We start from the raw sequence: 12,604 nt of genomic DNA on the forward strand, positions 1-12,604 counted from the left end.
AGAGTTGCATCCCTTGGCCACGCCAGAAACCTATGATTGTGGGTTCGAATCCCGGTTCGCCCCGATTATGTTTCTAGGTTTGTCAGCACCATACCCGTGCTCGTGGGTTTCACCGAAGTGGTAAACGTCTTAAACCTGCATCACTTCCGGCTTTCCTCCCACATTAAGCTGACACGCCGCGATATAACTGGAATATTGTTAAAAGCGGCGTTAAACCTCACTCACTCACTTCAAAATACAGACGAGCCCCATTGTCTCGAACTCGGATGTGTCGAAACCCCCGTTTAGTCCAACACACAGTCGCGTCCCGGCAAAGTATCACTATGCATGTGTTTACCATTGCTTCAAACCGATGTGTATTTTTTTGCAGTTGTCTCGAACTCAATTTAGCGTCCCAAGACTTTAAAATAACTATTTCGGTCGTCCCCAGTATTTCGAGACAACGGGATATGAATGTGATATGGCGGAATGTCCCCGTGGTTAGACATATATTCCGACCGAAAGAAATGTATAAAGTAAGTTTAGAGAGCATAAAGTAAGTTGAAACAGGCATAAACTACATAGACAATAGCATAAAAGTTGAAAGGTTATATATTACCCGCACGCACAAGGCTTAAAGCTCCATTCAACAGGGGCTTATGTAGAGGGGAAAATCCTCGCAACTCTCCATTCCCTAAAAATGATGGAGCAGAGGACCCGCAGGGGCCGAGGACCATTATTTTTAAGGAATGGAGAGTTACGAGGATATTCCCCAACTTAAAACTCATCCCTACATTTACACTTTGACAAAATATTCTGTTGTGGCAATTATTTTAAAAATAAACCAGAACTCTTTATGGACTGTATTTACACTGTGTGAGTCGCCCTTTCGTGATGCACGAGGAATGCGTTCTCTGCCGCTGTTGCACTTGCGCCAAGTTCAGTCGCGAGCTGACATTTACAATGCATGGTACACGGCTTTTCACAATATCGTTGGGTTCCAAACTGGTATCTATCAATCGCTTGCACATTGTTAATACATGCTGACGGGAATTATAGAAAATAAAGAGCCCCGAACATGGATATATATATTACCTGATTGTGTTGTAGGTAACCTGCTCCAACGCAAAATATATACGTATTAAGCATGATGCAAAATTATGAAAACATTTAATAGTTAATTTTACACCATTCCTTCATGTGCCGCCGAAGCTGAGGTTGACAATTACACGTTCTCAAATCAAACGATGCGAGTTCGAACACAGCAGTCGACACATGTTTTAGGGAAAAAAATGAAATTATTCACTTGTCAATAAAAAACGTTCTGTCTATTCCAAGTGGAAATAAATTCAAATGTTGGTTCAACATAATGTATAGTTGACAAACAACTCTCAATTCCTGACAATTAATGGAGCATTCAAACAACAGAATGACATCACAAATGTGTTTTTAATAACATGCAATTCCACACCTTACTGCTTCTAAGGAACTTAGGTTTACACCATAGGTAAATATGTCAAATTACAACTGCGAACCCCATTATGAACGTCTGCGCTAAAGAAATCACGTGTCCATTATGTAAGAATGTGTCCAGGTGTCCAGGCATCAACTGAATAAGTCACAACATAACTACCGCATGAGTATCGTCTAGCACCTTTCGCATTGCCAACATTGCTGTTGGAGGCTAATGGAACAAATGTCATAAGGAACATTTATGCGTTGCACCGGCGGAATCGTTTTTGTCCGGATTTTTACCAAGAGGATACGCATTGGAAGGGCAAACTCCATGCCTTAACTTGTATAATACATGGAAATGGTGTTCCCGAGTTAAATATATTTTGTTGCCACATAGCATCGATTTCTTTAGTTGTGGTAAGTTATATAATAGAAATGTTAGAATCAGGTGTCAAGATGAAACGTTTTAGCTTTATGATGATGATGCAACTGGCGTGCACCTACACATTGCAGGACAATTGTATTACATAGTGAAGTGGAAGAATAGGCAACTTGTTTAGTGAGAGTGAATAACGTTTTACACCGCTTTTAACAATGTTCTAGCAATAATTATATCATGGCCAGGAACATCAAATATGGGAGAACCTTTAGAATACAGTGACACAACTTCTCATGAGGACGATTTCTGCCGTAGGTCACACTTCTCAAAGACAAGCAACCAGTTTTTGTGAGAATTCATCAAATGCTGTCCTGCTACCTGCTGATTGTTTGTCTGACACCTAACTGACTGAGCTACATCCACACTGTGAACAGAACAGATACTCATGAGTGAAAGGATAATGTTGATCATTGTAAGGAACTAGTAAGGCATAGGCATAGCTGACATAGGCATAGCTGGCATAGGCATAGCTGGCATAGGCATAGCTGACATAGGCATAGCTGGCATAGGCATAGCTGACATAGGCATAGCTGACATAGGCATAGCTGGCATAGGCATAGCTGGCATAGGCATAGCTGACCCCAAGGGGATGAGTTGGCTTTGGATCATCACTGACGAATTGTAGTGAGTGAAATTGGCTTGAGTGGAAATTCCATGACCGTTTCCTGTAGCCAAAACATTTGACATGACTACTACATCCTGCGGACCCGTATCCCAATTGCGTGGATCGATGCTCATGATGTCAATCACTGGATTGTCTTGTCCAGACTTGATTATTTATAGACCGCCGTCATATTGCTAGAATATTGCTGAGTGCGGTATTAAACAACAAACAAATAAAATGTGTTGGTGCCCATGTTGTCAGTTATTGCTTTGCTTGATCCTGACTTCTTTCCCAATCATTGTTGGTAGGCAGTTTGAAATAATGATATGTACACTAGTAGGTTATTAAACAGGCGAAAGAGAGCTTGAAATTTTGTGCCTTTCTATATTTGACTGTTAAGTTATATCTTTTGCATCACAATGAGCAGTATGACGTCATGATAGTAATAGTGACTTTGCAAGGCTTGCTTAATTATCTTACAGATGCCCACTTCATATTTGTTTACGTAGTAGCTATATTACTCGCTTTCAGTGCCTGTCATATATGAGTAAAGAATGACGGTGTCAATACACAATGTGTGAGCACAGGCAGTGAACTAATAGATCATCGAAAGCACAAAATTTAACATATGAAACCCCAAGCTCCACGTTTGGTCCCAAATTCAATTGTCTGTGGTTAAATCTACATGTAACCATGTAACCTAGCTCTACAGTAAAAACATATTTATCTCCTACATTGTGAAAATTTTTTAAATTTCATACTTTACATATAATTTCTGAAAACATGACACAGCTGATAGTGCTTTTGACAATTGACTGATATATGAAGTATACTCAGGACCAGATACTGTGTATTTTCAGAAATTCGTAACAAAATTGTTACCTGTTGCGTTACTCTTCCATTTGATATGTTTGCATTGAAAAAAACTACCTCCAGCTGTACAGGAATGACGGAATAAGTCTGATCCAAGTACAGGAATTTGTAACGTATGTAAACTCTGTTCTATCGTGTTATTTCAGCTTGGGTGATCATGAACGCCTTCACCGCCTTCTTGCGTCGTAACCGTGTTCTGGTTGTGATGGTGCCTGTTGTTGTCGGAGCTCATCTGGGTTGGTATGCGTTACAGTTCTCCGACATGTATGTTCCAAAAGAAAACAAGGAAATAAAAGTCATGGGACTTGACCTCACAAGAGCAGAAGCGGCAACCAAGAAGTAGTTTGTTGAAATCATGATTACAGTGCTTATTGTGAACTTGAATATGAAACTGTGACAGTGGACCAAATCTGTAGATTTATCATCTGTAGGAAGATTCAGTTCTCCAGGGAACACCGCCACGACTGAATTATATTGTTGAAAAGGTAAGAATGTCAATAAATTTTCATTTCATTTTTACCACTGTTTGTCCAGTTCTTCTAATCAACCTTGCATGATTGCCACAAGTAGGCCGAAATTTAGCAACATGGAGTACATGGATGGGTGACCGTGTCTGACAGTTTGACTCCTGAGATGTTCTAGGTCCGCACTCCAGCAACCACACCGAAGCACCTGTTATATGTGGTGTCTCCTGAGACACCGAAGCACCTGTTATATGTGGTGTCTCCTGAGACACCGAAGCACCTGTTATATGTGGTGTCTCCTGAGACACCGAAGCACCTGTTATATGTGGTGTCTCCTGAGACACCGAAGCACCTGTTATATGTGGTGTCTCCTGAGACACCGAAGCACCTGTTATATGTGGTGTCTCCTGAGACACCGAAGCACCTGTTATATGTGGTGTCTCCTGAGGCAGGACTTTCACCTCTGTACCCGGTAGGATGAAATGTTGCCGGCGATTTGGTGCCTCACTCTAAGAGTGTGGGTTCGAATCGCGAATGGGACTCAACCCAAAAAAGTATAAGAATTTGTACTTTACTTTAGAAGTGTTATCCCATTATACCATAATATTTCAGTGTGCTACTAAATCCACTTGTCTGAAGCCTGAGTCTAGTGAAATTCTATTTGGTTTTGTGAGCTCAACTAATAGCATTTATGTAGGCATGGTAGGATTCAAACTTAATTAGTGCCCTTTACAGGCATATTGGGATTTTTGTCTTTTTTATTCAAAAGTGTAATTTTTTTAAGGTTTCAACAACATAACATATTAGTTACTAATATGATTACATTAATTGGAAAATATTTTGTTTCAATTTGGGAATTCTCGCTGACAATATCTGTAGACTTTGGCCCAATATTGTTCCTGAGCAGGTGTGGCTAAATCACTGAGCTGATTTGTTTAGGATGACAATGTTACCGAGGATATATTTGATCATGAGAGGAGGTAGTTTGAACGGGAAGATGTCATGCCATTAAGCCGTAACTAAAAAAGTAAACTTTATGTGTAGGACAGAGCACGTCCGAGGGTTTTTATGAGATTTAAAATCCAAATCAAAGGGATAAATCTGATGCGCGTTATAAACCGAAAAAAGAAATTTAAAACAACATTTATCAACATTTTTATGTTTCAAACATACTTTCTAAGGCTGGGACGAGTAACTCGGGCACTCGGGTCAGGTGGGTCCTGAGTAGGACCCGGGTACCCACAGGACTACCCGGATCCATGGTGAGTCATGTGATATATTGTTTAGTGATTAGAAATATCTAGAACTCTATGGTTACAGTACAAGTCACAAATGTTTGCATTTCTTTCTGACTAAGCACCATTGTTTCTGACCTTCATGGGTTTGAATAAAAATAACACTTCAGTCTACTTTAGTGTATGCATGACCAGATCGTTTTATAAATATATTTAAATACATTTTACCAGGGCTACGCTCAAACCATTTCCAATCGGACATTATGTACCCAACTCCTGAGACCTACAGTGGGTGCCCGGGTAGGGTCGGGTAATAGCGGGGTGGGTACCCGGGTAGTAAATTTGGACTCGTCCAGGCCTAATACTTTCCATGAACCTTAGGAAACGGGTGTAAAATGTCTGTTGCTGGTGTACGGTACTTAAAGAAAACATTCTTAAAAGCGCCTCTGTAGGCTAGTGGTACACTCACTGGGCTACGAAAGTTGCATGTTCGATCCACGGGAATATAAATAAAACAACTGTCATTTGATTTTACATTTCATTACATTGTGTTCAAATGCGAAATAGATTTCTATACATTCTTATGTTACAGTTTTAATGTAAGTTGTATTTCTAAAAACCTCGGGATATAACATTCTGACTGGGGAACAATAGGATGACATCACAAGAGGTTTATGATGCAGGATAAGGTTCTTTTAGCAAAGAATCTTAGAATATATCACTATTATTGATGCTTAATGCCAAGTTTGAGCTAGTAGACCCAAAAGTTTTATGCACAGACTGAAGCATTGTCTTTCTTATGACATTGCAGAATACAGGCAAAATGAATTCTGAAAAAGTAGCTTGGAGAGGGATGCTGGCCAATGCGTCCATGTGGACTCAACGCAACAAGTTCGTGTCTCTGATTGGTTTGTCCTTCATCATCTACCTGGGGACGTACCCCATCTGGGAAGCCAAGGCCTCCACCTCTGCGGAGAGGGCGTCCTGGAAACATACACCTCAGGAGCCCACAAAATGAACTCCGACAATATTGAAGGTATTTACTGAAGGTCCAAGAAGAGACTTGTATTTCACTGATAACATGACCAGTAAAGAAGAGCTGTTCATGTTTATTTTTACATTATTGATTGAATGTAATGTTAATATAACATCTTAAAGACCTGAATTTAGGGAAATATGAAAGTCCCAGAATTATGTATGAGTGTTTGTTCCCAGGATGGCCCAACCTGCAAGCAGACGTGAAAGGCCCTCCACTGAGACTCACCTTGAAGTGGACTGCCTTGAGGACCCAGCCATTAGGACCAGGATTCAGGTCTTCCGGGACCTCCTGGCCTCATGCCAGGGACCTCATGGCAAGGCCAAGGTCATTCAGAACTCACTTGGAGGTCATGTCACATGGACAAAATTATCCTTTCGTTTGCTGTCAGTCATGTCAATTTCAACACCAGTTTTGAAGCTCATTACCAGTGCTGTTCAAGGCCATGTACAGAGATTTAAAGATGGCGGACTGTTCACAGCTAATTTGTGTCTTTCTCTGTTGGATGGTTCTCTAAAGACAAATGTACACAGGAAACTTTTGATCCAGTTTTATGAAAGGTTTGTGAATGTTATAGATACCTACTTGGGTTCAAGTAAGTGTGCGTGCAAGTTTGAGATAGACGTGTTTAATCTTCAGCAAGTGATGACTCTACTGAGAAGTTTGTGTGGGCCAAAACTTTCGTATATGAGAATTGAAGTGCAAGACAAACTGTTTGCTGTGTTCCTGGATGTGTTCCTGTCTACAATACCATCAGAAAGACAGGACTTCTTTTCGGATCGAGTGCACATACAATGTTTCCCAAACTCTGACATCTTGGAATCCAGATGTTTGAAAGGATTGTTGATTGAATGTCCCGAATTATCGTCTGTGAATGAGAAAACCCTTCATGTAACATCTGTACCCAATCAAAAAGGATTTCTTAAGATTAAAGTGGCAGTAGTGCTAGAATCTATGTCAGGGGATACAGAAGGGCTTGTAGATGCGATGTATGAGACAGAGCATGGTGTTGATGTCGGTGATGTAGTGGTGGAGAGGATGTTGTCGTTGTGCCAGCAGCTCCTGCGTTGCGGTGTCAGACTGCTTCTGTGCCAGAGAGTGATCCATCCAAAGGTCAAGGTGTTTCTCCGACAGGCTGGACTGTTGTTTGTGGACAGGCTAGGATCTTCAACTATCCCGTACCTTCGAGACCTCACAGGTGGGTACAAGGAATGCATGTATTTAGTCTCTACTCTTCTAAGCCCATAGGTTTCAAAGGAAAGATAACATTTTTAAGACCATGGGCTTCACTGAAATAAATCTTGAGTGGATGGACTGGATTTATGGAAAAGTATATAATCATAGTAATACTAACAGCACATCCATGCATGGCAGATTTGAGCCAGTTCCACAGTGTGAGCTGGTGCTTTAAGTGTACAGAACACACGGGTCACCTCTTCCAGCAACCCGCCAAGTTTCGGGTCAGAATAGGTCTTCAGCAACCCATGTTTCCTGTAAAAGGCGACTATGCTTGTCATAAGAGTCGACTAACAGGATCGTGTGGTCAGGCTTGCTGACTTGGTTGATGCATGTCATCATATTCCATATCCCTGTCACTGGATTGTCTGTTCCAGACTCAATTATTTACAGACCGCCATCATATAGCTGGAATAATGCAGAGCAACAAAGAAACAAAACCTCATCAAGCTGATAAAGTGATAACTAGATTACTAGACACCCAAACCAATAGTGTCTCAGTAATGGTAGCCACTGCTGACAGATAACAGACTGAGACCTTGTGCTGCTTTAAAAGTCATGTTAACTGTGATGATATTGACTAGGGCTGCAACGAATACACTATGAGGCGAATACGATTTGTATCATGAATATAGGGTAACGAATACGAATATTAATTCATGAATACAATTACAAGTCAGCAGTTGATGTATTATTTGTTATATTCAGTGAAACAATAACATAAATTATTTGACATGGTTTGTTAATTATTAATATATTAAACATTAATATACTGCACTTATCCAGGTACTAGTATCTGCTCAAATGTGACAATGACCAGTGACCACAATACTGTCAAATTAAATATTATAAGAGTGTTGTTTTTGAAGAAATGTATGCATTTAATATGTTTTAATAAACTTTTATGGATATTTTTAGGTACAGGGTATGTAAACATGGTAAATGCACATGATTGCATATTCATAAATATTGGATTCTAGTGGCTACGAATAACGAATTAAATTCATGAATGAATACGGTTCGATTCACTGAATACACGAGTGAATCGTAACAGCCCTAATCATGCTAATATTGACGCAGCTTGTCTCTTTCCATAATTAAAACGCCGTGATGTAACTGGAATGCTGTTCAAAGTGGCTTTAAACCCAACTTACTCTCACACTCTCCACATTTCAATTTGTTTAAAGTTATCAATTGTCTATTTTGGATAAAATTATGTGATGCCACAAAAGAAATCCAACTGATATGCGTAGCAACTGTTGGTTGTCCTAGGTGCTTCTCCCCTGTCAGTTTTGACTGTCAGCACGGAGGAAGGCTGGAGTGGGTTTGGCTGGCTAGATGGTGTCACCCACCAGATCTGGTGTGACAAGAGTTATCTTCACCTGACTCAGGAGAACTCACCAATCGTGACTCTGATACTGAAGAGTTCCGTTGATGAGATGCTACAGGAAGTGAAGGTATGTAGGGTTATTTCACCCAAGATGAGCTTCAGACCCCAACACTAAACACCCCTTACTGCTTATTTAACACCTTACTGATCAACAAATACAAGGCGTATTAGCCTGATAGCAGGGAAGATGCCTTCAAATTGCTTGCTATAAGAATATTGATCATATAACTTGACTTCCAGTACAAAATCATTCTGGAAATCTCCACTCGCTATTTTTGACTGTTTTAGTCTGGCCACGACAACACTTGATATTTTGTACTGGTACTTCAATCATTTGCTGCCACTGACAATTACTACACATAACCATGATAACACTGACTAGCTGTACTATATAGCTGGAATATTGCTGAGTGCAAAACAACAAACAAACAAACAGCTGCCCATCCCCACTAACACATATTGTTTCACTACAGAGATTCTCCACACTCTACAATGGCACAAGCTTTTGACAAATGAATTAGTTAGACGTTCTGGGCACAACCCTTGATACACAATAATGGCTGGTTAACAAAGAAGCCCTTTGAAGTCTGTCTCTCCTCCCCAGGTCCTGGGCCAGACGTCAGTCCACACCCTGCAGCTGATGCTGGGAGCTCCCCACGTCCTGTCTGGGGGAGGGTGCTGGCTCTCCCATGTCACTGCTTATCTCACGGCGAAGGTAAGCCACACATTATGTCACAATGACTAAGTAAAGACAACAACATTCCCAGGTAATATTGTGCTACCAAAGAGATCTTCTGGTCAGGATTGGTGGCTTCTTTGAATTTGTGGTCTTACCCCGACGGCGTAAATTAATCTCACAATATCAATCGGGGGATTATTTACGAGCCACTGTTATGTTCCTGGAATATTGCTGAATGCGGCATTAAGCAACAAAGAAAAGAAGCAAGGGAATCAGATTACTTAACAGTTTAGAATCCTAAAAAAAAAAGTGCTGTTGTTATTCAATTTTCAATTATGTTTTCTGTATTTTTATGATTTTGATGTTATCTTTTAGATATGTCAAAGACAAACATGTTTTTAACATTTCACTTTTGTCAGTATCCTGTTTATGCTGAATATTGACCCTAAGCATTTTTTCAAAAATTGTCACCAACAAATTGATTACTTTCAAGGCCAAATGAATAATCTTTCTTCCTTACAGGTCCAAGAAGACAAATCAAAGCTTCTAAATGAGTTTGAGTGTACCGAGTCACAGCTGAATGCCAGCCTGGAGACCTTCACCCAGTGTCTTCTGTCTGTGGCCTTGAGGCTGACCTCCGACCTCAGTATTACGACCTCTGGCACAGTTTCCAACTTGACTGATGCTGAATATTGCCATATCTGGAAGTCTCCCAACATCGATGCAAGTAACATACATTCTAAGACTAGTTCCTGTAACTGTGGATTGCTGGACATGGCGAGTGTTGGCAAGTTCGAGTATGTTTCTGGACGTGGTCTATGGAAGAAACAGCAGATTGATTGGCACAAGATGGCCAAGGTCCCTGAGGAAGATGCGTTTCCAAGAGTAGTTGATCCTCTGGTAGTCATGAGGAATGCTCTCAAGATGGCTGTTGCTACTGCAAACACTGTCCTCAGCATTTGTCAATACATACATGATGGCGACTAGCACCACTATTGCTGTGACCATTCACCAAGTATTTGATGCATTGTGAGAATCATCTAGTGAGCTCATGTATTGATACAAAACATGTGGATATAAGACAAGGGAAGACATTACTATTTTTATGAAATGAAATTTAAATACTACTTTATCAGATTTATCAAACTATTGTTATATTTACAGGGACAAGTTTAGTAAATATGCTTTGCCTGGGTCCCTAGTCATCCCTGCTAATGCTGGAACATTTCCCCGGAGCTTGGCAGATGTTGAACCTTCATGTGGTGTATTGTGACCATAGTCGAGATCCGAAGTGTATCACAACAAGTGTCCTGTTACAGCCCGAGGCACCAGGGTTGAGGACTCTTGTTAGGTGTACATGGTTGGATGAAGACCTTCCCTACTTGGTTTATTCAGCTCCAGTAACAAGGGCGAGGTGGGATAGGGCTTGTTTGGGACCTATAGAAATGGCAAATTACAGTTTGAAAAGTACTTTTAATAATATTTTCATATGACTAACAATTTGTCTTTCTTCTTTCTTACATAACTTTTTGAACTTATTGCATGATTAAATACAGAAATTCTGCAAACTACGAGTGAAAAGGGCTGCATCTGTGACCCAATATGATATTTATACTAATTTGTTTGTACTGTTTTAACTGCAACAGAATATCAGCTTAGATCAATGACTTTGTGTTATGATATCAAACAAAGCCCTTCTTGAAACCCCCTAAAAGGCTTTTTTCACTTTTAGCCTAAATTGAGTGCTATCGAGATAAAGCTCTGTTTAGATTGCCTAACTAACTCTGCTGTGTTATCCTTAATGTAGTTGTAATGATTGTGAAGATCCAGTGTAATGGGTACTGAAATATAGTCTGATTAAATTTGGTTCTGCAACACAGTACATTTATGTGACGTGATATACGACTCGTGGTATGCAGCCAAGTCCTATCTTTCTTTGATGTTTAGCAGATAGGTGGGTCATGAAATATGTTTCATGACGTGGCCCTGGATGTGGGGGTAACACAATTTGTTGTGCGGAGTTGTGTTCCATAGTTGTACCAGGATGTGCTGATCATATCCATGCCTGTTGTATTCAACTATGTGATAAATGTCCAGGATCTGTCATGTTGAGTTTTCCTCCCACATTATTCTGATGCTCCTGAATGTGTGTAAGTATGTGATGAGGTTAACTGAAACTTGGTTGGGTTAAGTTCTCTTATAGATCAACTAAAAAGATTGGTATGAAATCGTTTCAAAAATGAGTTAGGTGGTTTAGTTTTTCTGAATATATTTTTCATGTGAAGCTAGTGTATCATAAGAGATGCAATGAATACAACTAGATGTAGAATATTTGTATACAATGAAAATGTTATTCTTCCCAATAGGTTAGTTTTGAAACAGTGTTGATTGTTAAATGAGGGTTTTGATGTGTTAATATTTGCCTAGTACAACATAGCTGCCACCACTTGGTGGAGTGGAATCCCAGTTAACTAAATGAACTCTTGAACACAAGACTGCCTCTGTGGTCTAGTGGTAGTGTCCGCCCGGAGAGTGGAAGGTCTGGGGTTCGATTCCCAGCTGCGTCATACCAAAAGACATAAAAGGATGGTACTTACACTGCTGGACGCAGTATAAGTGTGATAATCTTGGATTCAATGTTAATCCCCATTTCACCTTGCCTCACATCTTGAACACAATGGTAGTTCTTTGATTTCAAGAACAGACTTAAACATATTGCCACTGCATTGTGTACAGCCTGGACATGGTTGTCAGTTATTGTGTGTATTTTATGGGAATTTGTATGAATTGTGGAATTCAAAGAACACTATTTAATCAAGATTGTGTGATATATGATGTGATGATTAAATATATCAGGTTGAAATGGAGTAGGAGTTTGCTTCCCTAAGACGTGCCAGGATCCGCTGATTGTGTTTGTGTTGTGAGTTTCCCTAAAGAAGTGAGGTACACACCTATGCATAGTTGCCAGAAATTGATGAACATGGCTTCAAGACAGATTCACCCTGTTTCTAAAATGAGCTCTTGAGATGCACTGACCCGTGAAGATCCGGGGTAGACTAGGACTTCAGCAACCCATGCTTGCTGTAAAAGGCGACTATGCTTGTCGTAAGAGGCGACTAAAGGGATGGGGTGGTCAGGCTTGTTGACTTGGCGATGCATGTCACCAATACCGCTGGCTGGACGCTGGGGCCAGCTGTTGTGCTCCCCCAAACGG

The 12,604-nt window shown here is 40.4% G+C and overlaps 1 protein-coding gene across 1 annotated transcript; it reads left to right on the forward strand.

Annotated features, from left to right (window-relative positions):
* Positions 1-1,722: 1,722 nt before the first annotated feature.
* On the forward strand, positions 1,723-12,257 carry LOC124141963 (McKusick-Kaufman/Bardet-Biedl syndromes putative chaperonin-like). Its single transcript, XM_046510169.2, has 7 exons — positions 1,723-1,851; positions 3,497-3,835; positions 5,861-6,085; positions 6,265-7,283; positions 8,594-8,778; positions 9,316-9,426; positions 9,913-12,257. Exons 4-7 carry the CDS (start codon positions 6,266-6,268, stop codon positions 10,375-10,377), a joined length of 1,779 nt encoding a protein of 592 aa, XP_046366125.2. The 5' UTR covers positions 1,723-1,851; positions 3,497-3,835; positions 5,861-6,085; position 6,265; the 3' UTR covers positions 10,378-12,257.
* Positions 12,258-12,604: the final 347 nt, after the last annotated feature.

The sequence above is a fragment of the Haliotis rufescens genome, unplaced genomic scaffold (genome assembly GCF_023055435.1).
Source record: "Haliotis rufescens isolate VD_foot unplaced genomic scaffold, xgHalRufe1.0.p SCAF_3, whole genome shotgun sequence".
NCBI classification, from domain to species: domain Eukaryota; kingdom Metazoa; phylum Mollusca; class Gastropoda; order Lepetellida; family Haliotidae; genus Haliotis; species Haliotis rufescens.